Genomic DNA, 26,643 nt, shown 5'->3' with positions numbered 1-26,643 from the left:
TCTTTGCTTTTTTTTCCTCCTATTCTGCCTTTAAGACTCGCAAGTTGATCATTTGTAGAGCAAAATCGATCACCATCTTTTCTCGCATCACTTTCAAGCGAAAAATCGCCTTCCCACTTGATTTAAATGAGGAAATGTTTAATCCTATCCAGCTGATAAAGGAGAGAGTAGCCAAAACTGCCCTTAAAGCAAAAACGAAACTCCGCTTCATGGGTTGTCTTTGCCCTTGACGGAACTGTGTGTAACAGTTTCGCCACTTTCATGTTTTTGGCCTCAGTACACATAGGACTCGATTTCTTGACCTTTGAATTTTTTCCCTTGACATAGTGATCCCTTATCTAAATGTTGCAATTAACACTATATCGAAAGCACACAAATTGCGTTTAGCATATTCTAGTCACCAGAGGGTAGTAAATTGAGCCAATTCTGACCTGGGCACTCAGAACTGCTCTTCCCTCATCACTTTTATTTATTTTCTAGATTTCTGAAGTCATAAATAACGCATAAAATTTCAATAATTGAAAAAAAAGCAAAAAAAGTATTAGCCCCAAATGTAAACTTTTCTTCTTTCTTTCATTTGCATACATATGTTCAAAAAAATCGCCAGGGAACGCTATGTCAAGTGCCAACTATGCTGGGAATTTCATTTGATATCATCAAAACGATCAAACCTTCTTCCTGTGATCCATTCCTCAACTTAAATTCAAGTTTCAATTTCTGCTCCCTAAATAACTCCTCACAACTGCTGTAATTGAAAACAACTTCGTCTAGGATTAAAAATTGTACACATAAGAGGTTGTACCTGTCCTTGCAAAAGAAAGGGAATTGCATTCAAAAGACATAATATTTTCTGGTAGCAACTGCATACGAAGGAAACCTGAGATTTGAATAATTTTACTTGCAGAAGAGGTTATCCACCTTTCGTTTAATAACAGTTCCTTTTCTATTGGAATCCTATGAGCAGTAAACTCTTCAAGAGTAGATTTAAATAAACCCCGCCAAAGCCTTCCTTAAAAAAATTCGGAATAGAACAATTTGCTGGAATTTTCAAAAAGATGAAAATACCTCAATCGGTTTTAATTAAAATCCTTCCAAAATTTTCAACCCCAAAGCCACCTTCTAATTGAGCTCTATCCCAAAGTAATCTCGGTTACTTTGTTGTTCAAGGAGCTCATTACGTTGGCATAAACTCGGATTGTTTTAAATCTCTACCAAACTTCAAGTAAGGATTAAGTAGAAGGGGTCTAATATGCACCTAGTAGTATGTCTACGAATGCATGTTGCAGATTACCCATAAATACTTTCCCACTAATTGCCACAAAAAGTTCGCAAATCCTCTTCTGGCCATCCATTGAATCGTAAAACAGCATTACTTAACAAAGAACAGTTAAAATAGTAAAACTCTTACAGCAAAATGCACATAATTTACACCCCTCGCATTTGCTTCCAGAATACACAACAGAATTTTTATGACGAGAAAGCACGAAACTTACCTTTATTGTTCATACGTGCACGAATGCAATACGACGAAGTCGCCTTTCCCGCTAGCTACCCACTTGGAAAGCAGCTCTTCCATGCTTTAAGGACATTACCGGCTTTGCCCGGTTCTACGTGGATTACATAATGGACGGAGGTTGAATTTCTAAAATGCAACACAGGAGGTAGCAACTTTTTTTTTAAATTCCTTCCAGTTTGCTTTCAAGTTCCGGTGGATTTTAGACAAACGAGAAACGAGTCCTGGGGGAGGTTAATGAAAAGCGAACTAAGGTGGGAGTCGCTGGTTGAAATTTTAGGTGTTAGATTTGATGTAACCTAAATACGTGACTATTTCATTCTGAGAGGGGGTTTGAATATGCCAGGACGACTCTGTACTCAAGACTTCAATGAGTTCTTAGGAGAGTTTCTTAACAAAAGATATACAAAGGAAGTGTCTTCTATTTTGCAGATTTGAAATAAAAGTTTCCAGGTGTTGGTAAAGGAAATGCACTTTGAGGAAGGACGGAAATGAAAATTTTAATTACTTAGAAACTTTCAGAATAAAGTTAACTGAGAGCAATACTATCTCGACCATTGACTGCCTGGTTGATCTCTGCGTTAAGAACAGCCTGTTCACAAGTTCTGCTTCTAATTTAAGTTCATCTGATCGTTAATAAAAGATGTGAGCACGTAGATAAGTGCTTATATGAAGGCATATTATTATTATTCTGTTAATGGAAAGTCGCACCGCGTCTTTGAAGAACTATTGTGCCCCTTTTACTGGTTATAGTGTACCTATTGATCATAGTATCTCAAGCAGGCATGTAACCGTTAGGAACTTTAGTATGTTCCCCACTTCCAGATGTTTCAGCTTTGCTTCTGGTATTAAGTGTTCTCCCAGATGTATCGACCTACTTTGCACAAGTGCCGGACACTGTCCCAGGACGTGCATAGAGGTTTCGTCCTCCTCCTCACAAAACCTACAGGCAGTGTCCGTAGATATCCCTAGCTTCCCTAGGTGATAGTTCAGCCGACAATGACCAGTGAGAATTCCCACTATTATTCGGAGGTTCTTTTTGGTGAGGTTTAAGCAATCCTTTGTACGCATGGGTTCGTATCCCCGAATAAGCACCCTGGACTGCTCCATCCCTGGCAGGTCCACCCAATATAGTTCCCTCAACCGTTTCTCTTCGTTTCTTTGATTCATAGCCATGAAACCGTTTCGGATTCCACAGAAGGGTTCTGGCCCGTGTAAAGGCATCCCTGCTCCCTTCTTGGCTAGTTCATCCGCTGCCTCGTTGCCTTCCAACCCAGCATGGCCTGGAACCCAAAGCACCCAGACCTTGTTGGACGAGCCGAGTGTATTCAGTCTCTCAAGGCATTCCCATACCAGTTTAGAGTTCACCTGGTTGGACCTAAGTGCCTTGATCGCTGCTTGGCTATCAGTGAGAATAGCTATGTTCTGCCCCTGTAGTTCCTTTGCAGATTAAAGGAGGCGCATTTGTCTATGCCGTAAATTTCCGCCTGGAATATGCTAGTGTACCTGCCCATTGGTTCAAAGTACATTTTCCTTGGACCAATGACACCGGCACCCGCTCCCTCTGCTGTGAGGGATCCGTCAGTGTACCAAGTAATCAGTTGCTGGTTTAAGCCGTATGTCGCAGCCACGCTCTTCCAGTTTGCCTTGTTACTCCAACGTGTTTCAAACTTCTCATCGAAGTGAAACCTCGTTGTCATGTTGTCCCTCGGTATCAGTAATTCGGGATACCGCCTAGAAAGGATATCAATCCTCCTTCGATTTAGGCAGCTCCCCGCCTCACCCATACTACCAGCCATAATGAATATTGATCTCCTTGCCTGTATATATCCAAAGTAATATCTTCGGGCTGCAAAACCATTTTTTTCCTGCTATGGATCTGCAAGTCATCAGAGCCCTCGTGGCTTTCCGACAAGTGTTTCCGACATGTGTCTTCCAGAGTAATTTTTGGTCTAGCGTGATTCCCAAATATTTGACCTCTGTTTCTCGTTTCACCTCCATATCATGTAATGTTATGGCTTTCAGGTGATCCAGCTTACGCCTCCTAGTGAATGGTACTATGGTGGTTTTGGTTGGGTTGATCCGTAGTCCCACCTTCCTGCAGCAGGCACTAGTAACCCTTAATCCAGTTGGGATTCTATCACATAGGGTATCTTCATATTTCCCCCATAGATTAAAACAATGTCGTCCGCGTAGCCCTGGACTTGTATTCCAGTATTAGTTAGCACGTCCAGGAGTTCATCCACTACCATACTCCACATCAGCGGCGATAGTACTCCACCCGGTGGACAGCCTTGAGTAGTGTTCATGATAATAAAATTTGTACCTGTTTGTACCTCTATTTGTCTGCTTTCTAGCATTTTGCCCATCCAGAATACCAGGGTGTTTCCCACTCCTTTGCGGCTCAGGCATCCTGTTTCTCTGTGTGCGATGTGTTGTCGAATGCTCCTTCGATATCCAAAAACGCGCACAGTGCAATTTCTTTTGTTTCTATGGCGTCCCGTAGTACCTCTGTCAGCTGAGCAGAGCAGAAAATGCCGCCTACTCCGGAAGATTTCATTGGTTTAAAAGTTCCCACTGCCCATCTTAGCCTAGCTTCTGAGCATACCTCTTTTGCTAGAAGGCATATACAACTATCTATGGAATTTGTTGAATTCCAGTATTATTCAATCTGTGGTTAAAACTAACCTTTTGCGAGTGGAGCTCCTGACCACTTTAGCTTAGTTTATGCGCTTTAATTACGGACGATAATTTTCAGCTAATTATGGCTTTCATCTACAAGGTTACAGGTAAAGTGCTTTACTATCTTGTTCTCCTCCTTTTATATCTTCAGCTCAAGAGGAGAGGAATATTTAATTTGTGGTAATTTAAAAATTATTTCAAACGGAAAAGGTCAGAAATTCCGAGAATGGTAAATGTTTTGAGATGGATGTTTGACGGATTTACTATAATCTTTCTTGTCCTTTTTAAAACCAGGATGCAATTAAGGTTAACATCTTAACTTAATAGTAAATTCTGTAAAGAATGGAACGATATATTCTTTCGGGGGTGGCAAAGAAAAAATAGGTGGAGTATGTTTGCAAATATTATCATGTTTTTTTTAAATAAGCTCTCGATAAACTCTAAACAGAGTGCGGCAACGTAACTTCGAAACTTAATCAAATCTATTGTATAAATCAGAACATTTAAAAAGTTTGAAGTTTCGATTTACATAGTTTTGAAGATCAAATCAACTAAGTGATGTCCGCCATCTCGAGCAATTTGTCGAAAAATGGAATGATCGCCTCATGCAACGCGGTCTCAGATTGAATCTGAGCACAATCACTGTAAATGGTAGTGACCCGCCCAGAACTGAGCGGTTTAGATATCAGGGGTGAATGTTATCAGCCAATGGAGAACTGCGCTATGAAATTGTTCCACGCATTAATGCAACCTGGATGAAGTGGCGTTCCACAACTGGTGTTCTTTGTGATCGACGTATGAGCGAACGTCTCAAATCTAGAATTTGCCGCAATGTCGTCCGTCCTTTCACCCTCTATGGTTCTCAGTGTTGGCCGAATATAAAAGACAATGAACGGTGTCTTGCGGTAATGGAGACGAAGATGTTGCGTTGTACTAGTGGCGTGACACGCCTTGATCACATCCCAAATGTGAATATCCGCAGTCAATATGGGTTGCACCGAACGTAGAAAACTGCGAGAGAGGCGGCTTCCATGATATGGTCACGTAATTTTCGCCAACGAGAATTCACTTGCCAAGATTGGTTTGAACATCGAAATCGACGGTAAGCGACCAAAAGGCCAGCCGAAACGCTTGATATACTGAATGGGGATTTAAAAGCCTCGCGATTGCATCTAGACCAGGCATTTGATAGAGCCAAATGGCGAAATCGATCACCTGCACGAAGAGGTGATGTCCGCCATTCTCGATACACTGGGTAAAGCGATTTCTGGCGTTTGCCATAACTCTTGCCAGCATAGCAGTAATTATATTTCCTGAATGTTTGTCATCAAATCTTGTAGAATCCTTGGACATATATCAAAAAAACCTATAGAAAAATATTACACGGGGCCAAATTGTGAGAGCGCACCAGCCACTCCAAACCGCCCCTAATTGAGATAAAACGCGTCTTGTTGGAACCAAATGATCCGTAAGTCCAACTCATCTAGCCCTGGAACATGTTTACTTACCGGTCCAAATTCACTGTCACAACCGCTTCGTTTTCTTCAAAGGGAGATCAGCAATAATTTCAGCTAAGGAAATTATCCACTACCCTGTGACTCTGTCACTTTGATGCAATTTTCGTGGATTGGTGGCAGCCCAGTAGAACACTTTTTGTTTGTTGGCTGATCCGCACAAATGAAAATGGGCTTCATCACCAAAAGAAAGAATAGTATCCTCAGGAACGACTTCGGGAAGAACCTCACAAGTGTTCATCCGAGAATAGAAGTCACATTCAGAAAGTTCCTGCTTAATCGTTATCTTGTAAGGATGCTACTGAAGATCATCATGAAGAACGATCGGAAAGTCAAGAGGACAAGCGTATGTTTGTCGGTAGAACACTGTGATAATCACAACATTGAAGCCCTCACTTCTAAATATTCTCTGCTGATCTAACAGAGGATTTCCAGTTTATTATCTTGCGATACTTTTCTGAGCGTAGTGACTCACGGTCCGCGACATGACCTGCTAAAAAGGCACAAGATCATTATTGATAAACGATTAAAGACGCACGATTAATCATTTCGCTGGGAAAAATATTTTGGACCAAATATTATCAAAAAATGCAGAAAGAAGATGGAGGAAAATGGAGTAGTGGATGATAGTCGTGGTTCTGTAACCAGCGCGAAAAGTTCGATTATGATGTACCAACAAAGTAACAGTGATTCCGCAAGTGGATTTTCATCGGCATCCATTGTCGAAAACATTCTAATATATCTTCTTTGGCCAAGGAAGTGCACAAATGGTTTGCAATGACGCCTCACAAAGGTCGTTCAAGTTTACGAAGCTTTGTGAATCATCGCTTCCTACCATCCCTCAGCCGATGCAAACAGCTGTGCATACGGAGTGGTCTTCTATTTGGACCACATTCTGTAGCGACACCAGATGGCAACTTCGAGAGATCCTCAAATGTTTGTTTCAATACAGACAACAAGGGAAATGCCTGTTGATGGTAAACGGGATAACAGGATCACATCTTTAACTGAAATATCCTATACTGGCTTACCTGGAGAAAATAAATTGTATCTACTTTTGGTAACGCCAGGAAATTTAACGCCGCTTTTTGGAGGATGGTGAACTATTGTGGAAAGTTGATTCTTAAATTTACAACCCTGGACCCTGGAAAAAAATAACTAATAGAACTAGTGAGAAGAATAGGGCGAGGCGTTCAAGGATATTTAAATTTACAGTGCAGGGAGAAGAAGTTGTTTTTTTGCAACGGATACGTTGGATTATAGAAGACGGTAAGAAATCAGTGATGGCTTACGCTTTAAGGGCAATAAGTGGATGGAACGCTGATTTTCTTAAATTGAGAGGGAAGGTAAATGTCCATTTTTCAAACAGGGATCAAAAGTCTATTCATGCCAAGAGATGAAATCTGATTTGCTACGGAAACAGAGAAAAGAGGGGCATTTCCCCTGGGCTTGGAGTTTTTTCCTAGGTCTCGAATAAAAATTTCAATAAAAAATCAGCATTATGTGGGGCCCGGATAATTTTACCACAGACTAGTATAATTTTCATCTCGGACCCTATCTTCCACTTAATTTTCACCCCAGGCTCGGATTTTCTCACTTTGGCTTTGACCGCAGACAATCAAATGTGCAGCAAAGGCATCTAAATAACACATTGATCAAGATATACCCGATAAACTTCAATCAGAAAAGTTGTACTGAAACTCCGTCAACCGGCCACGTTGAGTCTGTATTTAGCCGTTATGGTAATGTCACTTTTTTTCGACCGCGCTTGCCACGATCTATCTCTTTGCGGTCGAAGTGTCAATTTGACACATCTCCTACCAGGGAAAAAAGTGTTGAAAGAAAATTCGGTGCTGGAAGAAACGAAATCATAGAAGTGATTGTAATTTCAAAATATCCCAATTCGAGATTTCCTGCTGCGATTAATTCTTCTTTTTCTTCAGTCTTTGTCCCTTTCACAAGCGGGTTCGGCTCGTTGTGATCGGTTTGGCCGTTTGGTTCTATCAAATGCCTGATCTGCGATTAATTGAGTTCGCTAAGATCATTTTGAACATGCCATGATAGTTACCAGGTGTACTCCTAATTAATTTCCGTTTTTTTTTTGTGTGAATAAAACACATAATTCCAGGAGAACTGTAATAGTTATTTTATTCGAAACATTTTCCATCGCTTTCTACACATTTTTCCCACCTTTCTAGTAATTTGTGAACACCAAGCCAGTAGAATTGACTGTTTTTGGAGGTGAACCACTCAGTGAGCCATTTCCGCAAATTTTCGTGGGAGTCGAAGCGCTTCTCAGAAAGTGCGTGACCCAATGAGGCAAAGAGGTGGTAATCCGATGGAGCCAGGTCTGGTGAGTAAGCCGCATGGTTAAGCACCTTTCGCTTGAGTTTTTCCAGCCTGTCGCGAACGACTTTCGACTTATGCCATGGTGCATTGTCGTGGAGCAAAATCACCTTCTTCTGTCTTTCTCGGTATTCTTGCTTGCTGTTGAACTCACAACGTATCTGCAAGCTGTTGTTGCATTTGCGTGTTGTCTTCATCCAATAATGCTTGCAATTCGGCGTCACCAAGCGATTTTCGCTTGCCGGAGCGTGCGGCGTCGGTCAGGTGGAAATCTCCATTTTTGAATTGTCGAAACCCCGTTTCACATGTTCGAAGTGTTAATGCACGATCGCCATAAAGTTCCACAAGTGCGCAGTGGCTCTCGGACACTTTTTTCCTTGATTGAACATAAAAAGAAATGCGTATGCTCGAAATTCGGTACGTACGCCGATATATTTGACGCGCAATAAAAACTTGCTGGAGGAACTTTTTGGCGAAACGTCAACGTAGTTTTTACACTCAACAACAACTAAACAAAATGACAGGTATGCGTGACCAACAGCGACACAAAACATAAAACGCCATCTATCGAAAAAAAACGGAAATTAATTATGAGTACACCTGGTAAACGTTCGCAATGCCCTCAGATTCGTATCATTTGGAAGTACGCATCAAACGCTCACAAGCGAAGGGAATGGCATTCACCGGCAGAATACTCGCGAGCCTGGTGATCGCGTAATAGAAAGTAAATATTACGGTTGCATTGAATAGAAACGAAAAATACGAATCTATGAAATTGATAAAACGAGAACGTGTGCCTTATTAGGCTACAAAACTGAGGAAATGGTAGGCCATTTTTTCACCTTTGCCGGGGACAGTATACAATAAAAGCAAAGGAGTATGACAAAGGGCAAAGAGTTCTCGTTCAAAATCGATGCGAAAACCAGAAAAGCGATGTATAAACAAGTGATTGGGTTTCTAGAGGTGTCATCTGCACTACATGGAACCTTGATAATTAAGAAAACAATTCTTGACAATTCCACGTTCACCAAAAAACCTTCATGTGAAAATACAAAGTAATTGAAACTAGAAGTTACTAATCGCATAACAAGGGGATACCGTAATCAGAACATTCTTTTCTTCGTTTGCTTCCAATTAAAAATGAGCCAACCCCGCCAAAGAGCTAATTACTGGATCGTTTTTTCCTCCATGCATGGCCAGATTTCAGATTATCCTAAAAAGAAATTGGAATATCGTAAACTCAGTTTCTTGAGAATCGCTTTAATATTCCTAAATTTGAAAGAATTAAAGCTGTTAACAATACTTTAATAGCCTTATGTTAGTTGATAAGCAAAGGATTTATATAAAAGTTTGATAAGGTTGCCTGGTATACCAAACATTAGGCTTATGAGTACTTTTTGAAATATCCTTCCCTTCCATCAAACTCAAAGTGGGAAAAAAACGTACTTCACACATGAGACTCTCGATAAAAAATTACAAAATATGTAAACACTCACCAGCCTATGAACCTTTAGATTGAAAACTCCAAAGCGCGTCCCTGATAGTCACTTTACTGGCCAACTTTCGAAACTCTTCACGTTAACAAATTGAGTGCAAATGGACGAATAAGTACTTTCTTGTCAGTATGAAACTTAAACTAAAAAAGGGGGACCTGCAAAAACCAAAGTGGCTTAGCTGATGGAAACGTTATTTTTCACTTTGAAAGGGTACTCGGGAAAGCAAACATGGAAAGTTTTGAGTAGATATTTCATAGCAAAAGGGAATATTCATGAAGTGAGAATAAAGAACGACCAAACAGATTACCGAAGTACAAATTAAACGTTCAATCTCTGTTGCGAAATTGTTAAAATTGAGTTGGGGCTAGGAGAAAAGTTGATGGTTCAAAATTAGGGATTAATAAGATTTATATGAATCAAACGTGACACCTGAATAGTGAAAAGATATCAGTAGAAGGTAATCCACGTGGACACTCAAAAGCTATTCAAAGTTGTAATGTGACACAATTTAATGAGAAAATAATAGCTTCCATAGTTGATATGCTAATCTTCATCGATTATTCGACGACCAAACCCTTACTAATATGCCCCTTCTCATTATTTTCAACGTAAATACATATATGTATGCGTGTATTGTGGGGGAGAAGCTACAGCTTCTGAGCACTCAGGCCGTGTTGACCCATTGTACTCGCCACCCCCGTCTAACGGAATATTCCGGATTCGTTATCGTATCCCAGGATTTCCTTTTGTGGATGTGACGCTACCCGACGCAATTAAAGAACATCGGCACCAAAAATCTGATGCCTGATGCGTCCATAGGCGGGGCATTCACATAGGAAATTTTCCGTGGATTCCGCTTTCTCATTACAGGAGGGACACGTATCATCTTGAGAAATTCCTATTCTGAACATATGCCCAGCTAATGGGAATTATGGCCTGTCAGAATGCCCACAAAATTCCTGCAAGTCCTCCTGCTTTTTGACAGGATAAACTTTGCGGTACATATGTTCGGTTCTGGCAGGAAAAGTTTGGTGTGTCGAGCATTTAGGCTCTGCCACCTGTCATTATGGGAAGCTTCTTCCCAGTTTTTGAAAACAGACTTAGCCAATGCTACTGATACTCCAATTGCTGGCTCCGGTCTCGGCATAGGGGAGACTGACCCCTATTTTGCTAAAGCATCCGTGATTTCATTTCCCTCTACGCCACAGTGACCTCGTACCCAGAGTAGTTCCACCGTATTGAATCTAGAGATAGAGTTCGAACGGTTTCTGTATTCCTGAACGATTTTTGATGCAGCTTGGCTGTGACTGCAGATTGTGATGCGTCTGCCCTTGAACCGCTCATCAATCACCCAGTTTGCCACCCTTAGGATCGCATAAACTTCGGCTTGAAAAACCGTTGCATATTGTCCCAAAGGAAAGCCCACTTCTCGTTTTTATTCGAGAGGTAGACTCCGGCTCCAGAACCCTCTTCTGTTTTTGAGCCATCGGTGTAGAAGACTTCCGTATATCCCGCCACGCATTCCTCTGGGTCTTCGCAGTCCTCTCTACGGTTCAGGGTAACTTCATATCTTCTACCAAACAGATGTATGGGGACACGAGAATCGGAAGGCATTGTAAGAACTGGATTCAGTCCTCCCAGCAGCTCTTCCGATACTCTGTACCCCGCCACACCGTTGTTTCCCCATAGATCTAATCGAATTAGTCTATGAGCTGCTCTCATTTCTGTGCTTTGAATAAATATATCCAGGGGCTGGAAATTGAGTAGTGCATTCAGAGCTGCGCCGGATATCGTGCTGATGGCACCAGTTTGTCTCACCGTAACCCATCACACTACGGATGCATATGCGAACATCGGCCTAATGATGACAACGTATATCCACATTACCACATGAGGCCTGCCTCGACATAGGTCCGTCTGCACAGCCCATAAGCTGTGAGAGCTCGTTTCATCTTTACCTCGACATGTTGGTTCCAAAGAAGTTTTTTATCTAGAGTGACTCCCAGATATTTCACTTCTTCGGATAGTTGAGGGGTTGTACCCCTCATCTCAAGGAGGCAAAGTCCATCCAGTTTTCTCCTTTTTGTGAATAAAACCATAGTGGTTTTATTTGGATTAACTGACAGACCATGTCTAAGGCACCGGCTGTCTATCAAATCAACGGCACGTTGTATATTCCTACACACAGCAAGCACAGCCACGTCATCAGCATAACTTGAGCGTGTATTAGCAAATTTTGCAGTTCGCATAGTAGTGAGTCGATCAGGTTACTCCACAGAAGTGGTGAAGGCACACCTCCTCGGGCGTAGCCCTACCACCTCAGCGCACAGCAATCTCTGTGTTAATATAGCATGGATCCACTTAATTAAAGCATCATCAACACTATGATCTCTGGCGGCATCACAAAGTTTTTGAAAAGGCGCATAATCAAAAACCTCTTCAATGTCCACGAACACCCCCATCGCGTACTCATCATTCAAAGTTGCATCCTCTATCTTTGTGACCAAAGAATGAAGAGCAGACTCACAGGACTTTTCACGTTGGTAAGCATGTTGATTCTCACTAAGTGGGTGTGACCTAAGTGTGTTTCCACGAATGTCACGCACCACCAGTCTCTCCAAACTTTTCAGCAAGAATGGAGTCAAGCTGATCTGTCTGCGGCTCTTTGGATTAGAATAGTCATCTTTCCCAGGTTTCGGTATGAAGACTACCTTAACCTGTTGCCAACAGTAAGGCACGTAACCCAGAGCAAGACATCCTCGAAAAATATTTCTTAGAGATCGCTCTAAACGCTAAACCCTCCTTTAGCATTGGCAGATAGATGCCATCCATGCCAGGTGCTTTGAAATGTTCAAAAGACAGTATGGCAGCTCTCACCTTTTCATGGGTAACAACCGCTTTCGCCAGTGTTGCAGTTCCCCTTGCAGCGCTTGCGCGTTGAAGGGGTTGCAAGAACCGTCAACTCTCCCCCTGCCACTTCTCTCTTCTGTTCCAGGAAGGTCTGTACTGAATCCAGTCTGGAGCTTGTGAAAGTACCGTCGGGTTTTCTAAGAGAATCCAACTTGGCCGACTCATCCTTTTTGAAGACTCTGCACAGCCTTGAGATCTCTCTTTCGCCTTCCAGTTCCTCACACTACACTCTAAAGGAATCTCGTTTCGAACACCTAACGAGCCTCTTATATTCACAAAGTAAAGAAAATATCAAACCCCAAGTATTCATATTTATCTCTATCAGCTGCTATCCATACAAAAGTTACCCAGAAATATATGCCGGGGGGCCTACTCTAATTATTAATAAATTGTTGATGTCAGTGATAGATTGATCAAATCTATGAATTGACAATTGCTTTCGCACATAACAAAAGATTATATAGTATAGAGATTAAAAACCTTAAATTACCTGAATTTGAAAGGTAGCTGCAATAAAAGCCGACAAGTTCAGCGTCGTTCGGAGAGGCCAGTACTTAGATAGGGGACCAAATGGGAATATTTTATTTTCCTTTCTTCCTCTACCCAAAAAACGATTCAGATATAGATGTAAAAAATAATACATGGAACTACTACTTTTTAGAATTCATATTCTTTTCTATTTTCATTGAGTACTTTTGTAAGTTTGCTAAATATAAAATCCTCGTTTTCCATCGTCAAGGTCAATACTAATGCATATGCACTGTTCCTTATGCAAAACTCTATAGAGCAAACTCATAAAGTAATTTTGTGCTGAACTATATTACACAATTTAATTTTCAGCTACGTACACAAACCACAAAACCTGGTTTCTAATTTCACTCTAATTGTTTCACTTTTGGAATAAATTCAACTTCCCGGAAAAAACATCAAATTGCAGTCATTGATATTCAGATACTTCGCTCACAAATTATTATCGAATGGTTATTTAAATCAACATACAGATCTCAGTCAATCTCCAATTTCATCCAATTAACGTTTATCCCTAAATTTCATTAATAATTGAAATTCCTTGTATTCTTCATACAACCCCACACTGATATAGTACATACAAACATACGTATGTATCTTTTCCTCCTTCCGTTTAACAATAAAATCTTTCTACAAACAAATCTGGCAGAAAAATGTCAAGAAAGATGCTGACATCTTTCTTCAATTACTAAACGAAATTTTATACGCATCCTCTGCAAACATGCACACATGTCCTAGGTATGTATATACACATAAAATGTGTATATTTTTAGGGACGTTGCATGGATATTATAGCTGTAGAAACGTGTTTGCAGCATAAGGTCTAAGTGGATCATTAAAATACGAAAAGCGAATCGAGAAAGCTCTTAGCTGAGGAGGTTTGTTCGTCGTTTGTCCTTTGTTCGTCCTGTCTTTACTTTGCTAGATATATTTAGCTTAGCGTGCATTTATTTGTCTGTAGGATAGATAATAAAGATGTTTTCCTCCAATATATATGTAAAAACAGGAAAGAAACGAACATTATATATATATGTGTATTCTAGACTTGAAGGCATCGTTATTTGATCCTTTTTCCTGTCCGTTTTTATATTGTTTTGAAATTTTCCTACAAATAGCTTCGCACGATTCCATTAGCTGCCGTGCAAGTCCTTTTTGATTTTTCCTCAATATATAAGAATAGATTTTGTTTGCTTTGTCAACATGGAGACAATTTCAAACATATTATACATAGATATAAAAGAAATGGTGCTACCAAAACGTTATCTAAGTGCAAGGCAGAAGAGCTAAAATGGCGTTAAGGAAATAAGTATAATGAATGAATAAAAACAATTATGGAAGGTAAATGCGAATCTAAGAAAGAAATTAGTGAGCATCCAACCTATTTCTGGTTGTATGGCCTTACTTACCTAACTTAGTATCTCAATATCAATAAAAAAAACTAATTATTTTGGCAGTCCATCCTCAGCTAGAAGCATGGATATCTACGCAGATCGCATAGTAATTCGATATCGGTGCAATTATATGGGTAATGGCATTTGGGCAGATTAAATAAAATCCCACAGGATATCGACATCCACTGGAATTAGTATATATATTTTGGTTTTACGCATTCGGATTTACATTGTCTGTATTAAAAGGAAGTTACTAAATAGACGAAAAGTTTGAAAAATCAACCCCCAAATCACTCACTGTTTGGATATTGCTAAAAAATATAAAAGTAATATGCCCTTGCGCTTTAGAATGTGTCATTTAGTTTGAGTTACGGATAGTTAAGAAGTCTCTCCACTATTAATGATTGTGAAAGATTATTGGTAAACAACTTATAATTCTGACATCAGACACTATCAGCATCGACAAGTAATAATTTGGATCCCCTAAACCCTTAGCGCGATTGGTCGCTATGCCGAACTTACCCTTGCCTGGTTCGCTTTATTAGCCAGTACGCACGTCCAGACAGGAACCACGTATAGCAGAATGGATTTCACCACCCCTACGATAAGCAATCGGTGACTAGATTTTGACCCTCCAATATTTGGCATCCTCTTTGCTAGAGATGAACTGCTACCTATTCGCAAGCATAGTCCAGGTGCCCCTTGAAGCTCAACTTGGCATCGATTATTACCCCCAGGTATCTAATGATTGAGTTTGAAACGACCTCGTGATTACCAACGCGGATTTTGACCGTTTTGTTTTTCCTGCGATTGGTAATAAGGACCGCCTCCGTCTTATCTCCCGCCAGGTCCAATTTCACCATTTGAAGCCATGCTTTGAAAGCATGAATAGCTTCACTTGCATACAGTTCTACGTCCTGGTGGTGTTTCGCAGCTACTACCACTGCCAGGTCGTCTGCAAAACCAATCAATGTTGTCTCCTTTCGCACGCGAAGGTCGAGCACCCCGTCATACATTATATTTCATAGCAGGCCCCCAGTACGGAGCCTTGGGGTCATCTATTGTCACAACATATTCCGTTCAACCGTCGTCCGTCTCGCACCAAAGAAGTCCCTTCGAAAGGTAACTCTCGATTATCTAAGCTAAGTAACCAGGGCTGGCTAAATTTCGTCGTGTTCAACCGTTGGTTGAGATACACTTTCTTCCTATTGCGGTATATAAATTGCCATTATTTTGCACAAGAGTCGCGGACACGTCCCTTGGGGTGTTTTTTGTCCACTAATCTTGTTCATTACAACCTTTTAAGCAACGCCGCACGGGTTCATATTTGCCTGAAGGCACATCTGTTGTGGTAATTCCGCTTACTTTCCCGAATAGCCTTCCTAAGGCTACTTAGAAGATCGCGGTATTCTTTCTCCGACTGCCGATGTTCTGGCTTGCTTCTGGTCCTTTGACAAAGCCTCCTCGCTCGCAGAGACGATGCCCTCAATAGCGTGATTTCCTGGTTCCACCAGTAGTTTAGTTTCCTACTGTCGTGAATTACCCATTGACATAACTGACTCACTTCTAAAGCCGCCAGGAATGTCTCTTCCATCCAGCTTTCCTGGTTTTTTCTACTTCCGTTGCTCACTCGACTGTCGCTCCTTCTGTTCTTGATGTCGGTAAAGATGGCCTTGTGGTCACTGTGGGTGTAGTGTTCACTCATCCGCCAAACCATCCCTCCCGGCAACGAGGAACTGAGGTAGGATCGATGATTGAGCCTAGCCCTCTGCCTCGGAAGGTGAGTACTCATTGCAACTTTGGCTAGTACGATGTCCACCTTCGCGAAGGTTTCATGCAAGATTTGACCCCTGGTGTCTATTACTTCACTTCCCCAGTCTAAGGCCTACGCGTTGAAATCACCGGCAATGAATTTGAAGCTGTGGTGCCTAGCATCCAACACCAAGCTGTCTAGCTTCTCTGTCTAGCTTGTGCTAATGTTACACGTGAAGGAGCATAACAGCTGTAGATATAAACGCCGTTGACTTTTGCCCTTATCCTCTTGGATGACTTGCCGTCCTCATGGCAATATCGCCGTGCTTCCCGATGATTCTTTCATCCACGTAACATCAACGTAATTTCGATATGTTTCACATATTACCGCCACGTCCATATTCGACTTTCGAATGGTTTGTGAAAGCAAGTCTTGAGCTGCCTTGCAATGAATGAGGTTGATTTGTATTAACCGACCGAAATAAAGATCGCCTGGTATGCTAGAAATAAGATGAGATTTGAGAGTATCTTAACTCCACTCTTCAAAATAAAAGTGGAGAACCGGACGAACTGGTCCCGCTGCAAAGGTTAAGTTACACGAAAGCAGTGTAACTCAACCAGCTGGAACTGCTAGTGCTAATCGCTCATATGCTCTTATAATATCCTCTAATTTCCGGGAATACCCAGAAAATTCTGAATAATTCAGGTCTTCAAGACTACTCCTCCTCTTTTTAACGCAAGTATCAAAAAGTTTCAGCGTAGTGTAGTGGTGTCAGAGCTCACGGGCAATATATTTTCAGAATAATGTCTATAGAGCGGCCCTTAAGTGTGCCAATATGTTTTGCCAGAGAAATAGCAGTTAGGGTCGTAAGTAAACCACCCTAATATACTCAATAATTACAGTAAAAATTTAAAATAAAACCCTACCTAGCTTGAAGAATGTTGAGCTAACCTAGCTCCATCGGCATGTTTTCAAACATAATCAGCTTACTAGGTTGTTCAATAAGTTTTCCGGTTCGATAAGAAAAATACAATTTTATGGTTTAAAATACACTTTATTATTCAGTGTAGTCTTCGTGAACATCAATATACTTGTTCCAACGAGATCTCAATTTTCGAATTCCATCCCTGAAGTGAGAATCTAGAGGGGCCGCAAAATGCGCAATTGGAGAACATCGGCACCAAAGATTTGATGCCTGATGCGCCCATAGGCGGTGCATTCACATAGGAAATGTTCCGTCGATTCCGCTTGCTCATTACAGGAGGGACACTTATCATCTTGAGTAATTCCTATTCCGAACATATGCCCAGCTAGTGAATTATGGCCTGTCAGAATGCCCACAATACACCTGTAAGTCCTACTTTTCGACAGAATAAACTTTGCGGTATGCATGTTCGGTTCTGGCAGGAAAAGTTTGGTGTGTCGAGCAGCATTTAGGCTCTGCCACCTGTCATTATGGGAAGCTTTTTCCCAGTTTTTGAAAACAGACTTAGCCAATGCTACTGATACTCCAATTGCTGGCTCCGGTCCCGGCATAGGGGAGATTGACCCCTCTTTCGCTAAAGCGTCCGAGATTTCATCTCCCTCTACGCGACAGTGACCAGGTACCCAGAGTAACTCCACCGTATTGAATCTAGACATAGAGTTCAAACGGTTTCTGCATTCCTGATCGATTTACGAGGTGATCAAAGGACTGCTCAATGCCCTCAATGCAGCTTAGCTGTCACTGCAGATTGCCATGCGCGTGCCCTTCAACCGCTCGTCAATCACCCAGTTTGCCGCCCTTAGGATCGCATAAACTTCGGCTTGAAAAACCGTTGCATATTGTCCCAAAGGAAAAGCCCACTTCTCGTTTTTATTCATGCATTGTCCTGATGGAAAAGATTGTTTTTCTCAAATCGGGTCTTCTTTCACGAATTTTTTTCTTCAACTAGTTGGAGGGTTGCAATAATATACAGAATTTATTGTTTTACCAGTTTGCAAGTAATCCACGAACAAAATTTCATTCGCATCACAAAAAGCTGATGCTAGCACTTTCTTGGCCGATTTTTTGACACGAGTTCGTTTCGGAGTCGCAGAACTTGATTCACACCACTCTTTAACCTCTTGTTTTGATTCAAGATCATGGTCTCATTTATAATGATGAATCGACGCACAAAATTCACTTGATCCTTTCAAAAATGCTCTGAATGTTGCTGAGAAAGTCGCATTCAAATGTTTTTTGTTCCACCGTTAGCGAATGTAGCACCTATTTTGCAAACAGTTTTTTGACACCCAATACTTCAGTCAAAATATTGCTTACACTACCCAATGCCTAGCGCCTCTACTAAATGTCTTTCAGTCACTCGACAATTTTCCAATACGATATGCTGTATTTTTTCTACGGTTTCTGATGTTGTTGCTTTTTTTTGACGTCCTTGACGTGGATCATCTTCACGGCTTGTTGACCACGTTTAAATTCAGTAACCCATCTTTCTATTGTACTAATTGATGGCGAAGAATCCTTATACACTTTCAACATTCGTTCATAAATTTCCTTGCTTTTAAACCTTCTAAAAATAAAAATTCAATCACTGAACCATACTTGATTTTTTCCATTGTAAAAAAATACTATGACACGTCGAAACTAATTGGCTTATAAACAAAGAATGAATTGACAGATTGAAATTAAGAAGAAGAAAACAAAAAAGAGTGAACCAACATCACAAAAAAAAAATTTGGCTAGTAGCAAAATCTTTTCTTATCGAACAACCTGGTATGTTCAAACCCGTAAGTTTGACAAATACACCAATAATTCATTTCACCTAAATAACTGGGTGAAGATAATCAGACTACATCTGCAAAATGCATCTTTAATTTGGGGAGAATTCTTGTAAAACCTTTATTTGTATCTTAGTCAGTATACATGCTTTGAACACCACGCAAACCAATAAGTCAATAAGTAGGTCATTGTTTTCAGGACGAAAAACTCGAAATCAAAGATTATCCCAGGAAGTTTCTTTCCTTCCCTGAGTACCAAAATTTATTTATCTCTATTTTCACAACAGGACGTCTACTTCGAAATTCTACGTCTGAATTCCATGAATTCCATTGAAACCACTATCAGTGCAACATTTCTAGTTGCTTCTAATGAAATACCAAATTGAAAACTTAAACTTGGAGAAATCCAAAAGAAAACTTGGATACTTTATATTACTTCAACTAGTAGCTAGTTTGGAGGTCTTTGAAGTTGGTCGTGACTCGTACTTCATGTGAAGCAGATACGAACAAGATATAACGTCTTGGATAATTTCAACTTCACTTTGAATTAGGTTTCATTTAGAGGACTTCTCTTGAAAGTTGTTCCTGGGGGAGTTGAAATTGATATACTGATGTAGCAAGAATGAACGATTTCTGAGAAAGATTTCTTTTCGGGAATCTGTAAGATAACATATGATACAAGGACGCGTTCCATTTACTATAATCCCATCAGAAAAATCCATTGCACAAGAAGTATTCGCTAAGTCAACGAAGCAGAGCAAGACTCAAAGCTGGCATTTCAGAGCCCTTTATGATTCATTTTCATATTTGCTTTTCTGACATCTTAATCCCGAAATTCATCCCGAAAGCCCAAACTTATCGTTCTTTATCATGAAATAGAATAAAAGATGATTATCTTCACATTCAATGGTGTTAATGCGTATAAAAGACAAAACTTAACTTTAAATGTATTGTCGGCCATTTCAAAGGATCCTGTATAGCCTGGAACGGTTATGTTTCGTTGGCAAACAATTCCCAGGAGCAACTTGAAATCCAAAGTGTACGATAAACGCACATTCGCTAGAATGTATCTCAGGGTATTATTATAACGTTTCGTTGTTTGCCTTAAGGCAATTAAACATTCAGTTTGTTAGTATTTCATCCCCTAAAGGCTTTAATTTGTACTGGGAAATGTTTCAATGTTCTGACTCCTGCAATTAGTTTTAATCGGGCTGAAATCATGAATTTAATGTTAATGAAATGAAAGAAAATCTGACTTTTAGTAAATATTCATAAGAGATTCCAGGCAAGGTTAATGAAAATTTTCTGTTGGTTCAGGCAAAGTAAAATGGCTTTCCAGAATCTCTATCTACTCCTGCCCATTAGATTGATGCGAAATCATAATTAACACGGGATCTGCCTCGAAAATTACCATGAAAAATCGCAAAAAAGGATATATTTAAACAAGATTTTCCATTTACTTTGTACGTGGGATTTACATTATAGATATAAAATTTTACAGCAAACGAAATAACGCTTTTTGACAACTTGCCAGGAAAAATCCCAAGGATGCCTAAATTTCACCTCGCACGGCTCAATGAATAAAGATTGACACTTTCCTCCAATGTAAATGATTTATTGTGATCTTGGATCCTATGTCAAATTGGAGACTAAACATAGAACTAAGGGCTAAGAAGGCCTGAATAGCCTTCTATGCCTGCAAGGGGGCGAGGATGTTTCTTTAGATGTACACAGCCGTGATCCATCCCATCCTAGCAGACGTTCCTGTTGTGTAGTGGCTAGCACTGAGTAGTATATATAATAGGACCAACCCTAATATGATCCAAAGAACTACATCTACAGGTACTATCGGAGCTCGGCAGACTGCTACGCTTTGAACCTTAATATCTCTGGATACGGGCAAGCAAAGTCTCGCAGCCGTAATAACACCCTAGACGAAATACCACAGGAACTCTGAGCATTTTCATGCAAACCAAGCTTCAAAATGGAATTTCGCGGTTGGTTTTCCAACTAGGGTAAAGTGGAGATCAAAGATGGTCTGTGAAGTTGCAACGGGAATATTCTCGAATACGTACTACGTTGCGGAATCGCATGTCGATAGCCTAGGCATAACCAAGCCCCATGCGTAACTTAGCCTGGTCGGACTGGGCTATTGAGGCAAGATTTCTTAAAGACTGCTCATATAGAAAAAGGGGTGTGGTGGGTTCTCTGCCTCTTCCCTCTATTTTGGCTTCTTTTAGTGAGTTACAGAGGATCAAGCTTTATTAATTATCCGCAAGTTTACGCACACAGTAATATGACTCCTCGAATGCGACTTTGCAAATAATCCACAGTTGATGCCGCCATAATGGATTCACCAAGGATGTAAAGAAGGCTGGACTAGGTATGTCGACTAAGAGCATTAAGTTGAGCAGCTATGCACCTTATCAGGGGTGGAATTCCAGATTCCACAAACAGTATATCAAAGTATTTAAGAGTTTATCTCGATTACAAACAAACATAGAAACACCATATCCAGGAACAAAATCCACAATCCTGCAGATTGCTCTGGTGCTGTAAGACTGCGGTAGGCAAGACCAGAGGATTTTCACCACAATGGTTTCACTAGAGGTAAGCATTGATAATAAAGCATATTTTTCGGTATGTATACATAACATGGTGGCCGATGCTGAATTCTGATAACAGCAGGAGAGCTGTATAGTGGTGGCATCAGCAGACGCTGTACTCACTTTGGCTTGCCGGCCGTGATGCAGTAGGCGAATACTCCAAAGGCCTAATCAGGGCGATCAGAAGTGAAGTGGCAATTTGGTATATTGGTACCATGGGAACCGGGATAGCCCCTGGACTCTCATACTTCGGGTGAACTCCCGTTATATGTGAGTACAGCTCGGTTGTTTCCGGTTGGCCCCCTAGTGGGAGTTTCATGGGGGTTGTGGTTATGCTCAAGGGAGAAGGGACCTTCGAGCCTCGGCGTGGCGTTGCGTTTCAACACGGGTGCCGTACTCCTTAGTTCGGTAGAGATTTAGGTAGGTCTTGAATCCACCAGTATGAATGCTAAGCCATACACTTGGTATAGACTGGTACCGCTGTTGCTTGTCTCTGTGGGGCTCTGATTGTGGTCACAAAATCAATCTGTGTCTTAAAAGACCGTGAGATTAAGTCGCCCAAAGAGGTGCTCACGTTAAACCCTCAAGGACTTAACTGTCCTTTAAGGGACCATGGGAATATTGATAGGGCTTTTAACCGATAACAGCTTTCTAAATTACCAAATGAGGAAAATTGGGAAAGTCATAGCTATACGTAGCAAATGTGACAAAGAGTCGATCCTGTATTTCATATGAACCTTACTCAGTTTTCTCCTCCTTTTACCATTTCTTTTTTTGTATAATCTCCCCCCAGTACAAATTATTTATTGAAATCGGACTGTCGTGCTATCAGTAAATTTAATATTTCTTCACTTATGATCCAGAATAGAACAAGGCTGTCATGAATGACTCTGCTGTTCATATGAGTCATTGTACTCAATGACGGCATCCGACTGACTGCCAAGTCAGCGCCGAGATGTGCTGAACATCTGAGCGATACGAGCAAAGCCACCTTCCTCTGGGTTACCGGTAGTAATATCACAGAGGGAAATGGGGAGACCGATGGATTGGCGAGGCATGGCTCCTGTCAATCGCTCGGTGAGGGTAGTCTTCGCCCCGCTTCTGACTATGAAGGAAGCACAGTTTCGTCCCGCAAGTATATATATAAGCAGTGATATAAGTCCTTATGTACAGCGATTTTGTTGTTGCCATGTTAAGCTGCAATTTTTGAAAACTTTCAATGAAAATTTGAGAATTCACCAAGATCTCGAAGAGATATACCCTAGGCCACTTTGGTTGCTGTGACGTTTAAGTCTTCTTTGTATGCTGTTCTGAATTCCACAGGAACTGTAAGACGTAGACCGGTCCAAGGCTGTTGTTGTTCATTAACATTATTTGTAGTGCACAACGCCAGGGGGAATCCCGCTGGGTCCGGTGGTCCCATTACATTTGTTAAAGCGTTGAACCATGCTGCTTCAAATTGCAGTCCCTAATCTCTTCTGTTTGTCCGTGGTGCACCGAAACATATAATACAGTTGGTAGTTAAACCTGGAATTACGACCTCACGAATTAACCTAAAAAACGAATTGTAAAAATATATCAGAACCCCTGCAACGATGGAAACTGTCAGCGGGAATAGCAAGCTATTGTGGAACCTTTCCCTCGGGGATGAATTTGGCTTCTCCGGCATGTCAGACAAAGTATGGTCAATCGAGAATCATCTTTCGTATTCCCTGGCCAGACGAATTTCCGTTGCATGGTGTAGCCAACTATCCTTTAGCTAGGATAAGAGAAATTGTGAAACACATCGCAAATTATTTAGGGACGAAAAGCCTGATAACACCAGTTGACACATCACAATATAGTATTCCCATGAATTAATGATTACTTTTTGGAGTTCTAAAACCGTACTGGGTGCTGTAACAACTGTTGGCATTCTGATTTGTTCTAAAAGAAACAACGCCTCTGGAACTAAGTTCTCGGCTCTAGATAAGTGCCAAGTTGCATTACGAATTTCGAAATCTAATCTCATTGACTCAACTAGAGGACGACGTTTATTCCGGCTTCTGTACGGACGTGTAGATCAATGGTTTCTAATCCGTACGTATCACAACTCTTAAGGAAGTATTTTGAAAATTTTAGGACCGTATGAACCGCTAATAGTTCTGGTTCATGCGCTGCTTCGTGAAAGAAAAAGAAAATTAGCAGCTTTCGTTGTCTATGTCTATATTCTACAACTATTCCAACAGTTCTGTCTAAGGCGGCGGTTGCCTGTCTAAGGACCCTGTTTCTGTGTAGTGTATTATTGACACTACCAATTGTTTTTGCATTTTTGAAGACGATCAGATCCAAGATATTATGAGCTTGTTGTTTTTCTTGGAATCTCCAATCCATAAGATAATCCTTGAGATTGAGCTGCATTTTTGATGAAGCCACAATAGAAACTAAAGATCTCATGGAATCTTCAAAAATCGATGATTATCAGAGGTTTCATTCAGCTCAATAGATGTAGGAAGTCCTAGGCCAATGCTCAAAATAAGGTAACTCAGGGACTTGATTTCACCACCAAATACGAGCTTCACTGGGTTACGAAATACAAAAAAAAATCTCTCCAGTAACTGCTGTTGTTGCTCGTTACTATCAACAGAATATCGTCTTTATATCGAAAGATAAACACCGCATCAAAAAGTCTTTTTAAGGTCTACGTCGTGTCACACAGACTGGGAGTCATGGTTAAGAATTCGACAAAGCCGAGATCTTATGCATATCATTTTGCCGTGAAGGGTGTCACTGAAGAGGTCAACACAAGCAATAGAATACCGATCAGGGGACATAACTGCAATTTTCAACGATAGTCCCCGTGTTCCCAAGATTTCGCGGTTACTGTATTGAGTAGACTACCTCAAGGACATAAAAATATCTTTTTCGGCCATGTAGCGCCAAAGTGGACAAGCTGCATCGGGGAGACTCTGTATTACAATATGATGAGAGATACCATGACACGTAATAGTGTCGGCGCGTAAAGCAGACATAATATTAGGGTACCGGAGCAATATTTGACTCTATTCGACGCTGCTGTCATCAGTAGACACGCTCCGTGGTTTGTCGCCCTTTATGGTGATTCTCTTTTTATGGCCTATTAGATTCAATGGCTTAAAATCATGGAGGTGCTCTTATTTGAACAGAATTTTTGTTCCAAAAATTGGTGCTAAAATTTTTGTATAATTGTATGTAACCAAGATAATCCAGACACAGTGCAGGTGGCGATATTGGTTTTCGGATGTTTGGGATGTCAGCGCGAACTTGAAAACTATGGCGGCTATAGCGCATTTGTTTGTCGTAGATCCAAATGGGTGATTTTGGTAAAGCAACTTCCAACATATTAGTTGTGATTTATCGATCTAGAACGGTGCGATCTCCAGATTAAACCTGTTCGTTCCCTGATAAGTCTCACGAATTCTTCGAATTTTCTCTCAGAGGATTTTAAACAGGTGCTGTATGAGGTTACTCTCACGTTTGTTACAGATCTCGCAGCTAACGCTTGGGAACTCATTGATTGGTCGAGGTTAATGCTGTGGCTAATAGAAAGGCTGCAGCGAACGCTTACAGGCATAAATTTAGTCCAAGTAAGAAACACCTGGAGGTTTTCACGAGCAAGGCTTCCCATTTCTCCCATCAGTTGAGACTCAGTCTCAGTTTCCAATTTTCAAATTCTGTTTCTGTCAAGAGGAGGTGTATTTTGGTCCTGCAACTCAGAAAAACATTCGATCAGTTAAGTTGTCAACTGTAATTGGAAACCTGTTCCAGGATTAGATGCAGCTACACTGGAACCCCTGGATTGCGATAAGGTATAAAACTTGGAGACATTATTGATTATTCCTTATTGATGGAAATAAACCTCAGCCTAAACGAACCAAAATTCCCGGATCTGTCCTCTACAACGTTCAGCATTTTACCAAGTCAATTAATGCTAATTTGTTATCCTGCATATTAACGTCATATTCGAAACTTAGCTTAAAACTTAACTTAAAATGATTCGGATGAACACCAAATACTGTGAAGTTGGACTCACAGATACTTATTAATATCTTTGGAAAATCAGAAGACAAGCGACGGTTGGCATATACTTTCTATTCGACATCATACTATCATGAAAAATTAGATACAATAAATAACACTTTTGGTGGCATTACAGTTGAAATTTCAGGGCTACTACAGAACAGTAGTGGCTTATTTGTATGTTTACGCTCTAATTAGCCTATGCTTTTACCTTATCGAAAAATTGCAAAGATCATCTTTATAAGTTCCATCAATAATGGCACATTTCCATTGTTCTCACAAGTATTCCCCAAAAAGGAAAATTAGAAATTTCAGAACATGCTTACGTAAGGCCCAAAAATTTAAACTCCAAAACGAAGTGAAGTTTTATATTGAATTAATTTTTGTATAACTTTCCCAATAAAAATAAACTATAATAAATTTTCCCTCTGTTCTTTCCAGGCGAACGTCTTATACAATATGCCAGTGAAAATCTAGTAACCGAAATCTTAATTCATCCACAATATAACACGTTGATACAATGCATGAGAAATCTACTAAGCAGTTTTACCAGACATCGTCACATTATACATGCTGGATATACATTTTCCGGAAATGGATCCTGGATTTTACAGGTAAGATAAATTTCAAATGTAAGAATGTGCGATTTTTATGTGCGCAATTCAAACAAAAGCAATTCAAACTGGAAATGAAGGACTTCTTCACAAGGAGTTCATTTTTGCTTTTATTTTTCATACTTTTCAACCCCTCAGAGATCCAAGTCATACAGGAGTCCATAAACTTAATACAAAACGTTGAATCGTAAAAAATCTCTAAAATGTGCATAATATCTTTCGAGCTAAACATATATTCAGGCTTTTTCATTTTCTCTCAGTGCATAGAGGAATTTACGGCCCATCACTAAGCTGCATAAAAACTGGTATACGAGCTTTCTTGTCCTTTTGTATTCGATTTTGCGGCTTCCTTAGCTATTTTCCTCCCTAGTGTGTAATATGATAAGGCCTCCTCGATCTGATAAAATACTTAGTATATGTCATCAAACATATTGGCCAAGAAATATAGTATATCGTTTCTTTCATACATTTCTAGATACTCCTGAGGTTTTC

The 26,643-nt window shown here is 40.5% G+C and overlaps 1 protein-coding gene and 1 long non-coding RNA gene across 8 annotated transcripts in view; one reads left to right on the top strand and one right to left on the bottom strand.

The window, feature by feature from the left end:
* LOC119654570 (microtubule-associated protein futsch) overlaps positions 1 to 26,643 on the top strand; it is a 358,399-nt gene that overhangs the window by 264,223 nt on the left and 67,533 nt on the right. For all 6 annotated transcript variants that reach the window (XM_038060023.1, XM_038060024.1, XM_038060025.1 and 3 more), the window contains one exon: positions 25,979 to 26,151. In XM_038060023.1, coding sequence (XP_037915951.1) covers positions 25,979 to 26,151 — 173 coding nt within the window. The remainder of the gene's footprint in view (positions 1 to 25,978; positions 26,152 to 26,643) is intronic.
* On the bottom strand, positions 19,379 to 20,415 carry LOC119654572. Of its 2 annotated transcripts, none has more exons than XR_005249828.1 (3): positions 20,305 to 20,415; positions 19,834 to 20,104; positions 19,379 to 19,756 (listed from the first exon to the last, which is right to left on the bottom strand). It is a non-coding gene; the product is annotated as an uncharacterized LOC119654572 (long non-coding RNA). The 2 variants fall into 2 exon arrangements; XR_005249829.1 differs by having other exon boundaries at positions 19,834 to 20,083; positions 20,150 to 20,403.

This window comes from Hermetia illucens, chromosome 4 (genome assembly GCF_905115235.1).
Source record: "Hermetia illucens chromosome 4, iHerIll2.2.curated.20191125, whole genome shotgun sequence".
Classification (NCBI taxonomy): domain Eukaryota; kingdom Metazoa; phylum Arthropoda; class Insecta; order Diptera; family Stratiomyidae; genus Hermetia; species Hermetia illucens.
This window is presented reverse-complemented; position numbering and strand designations above follow the sequence as displayed.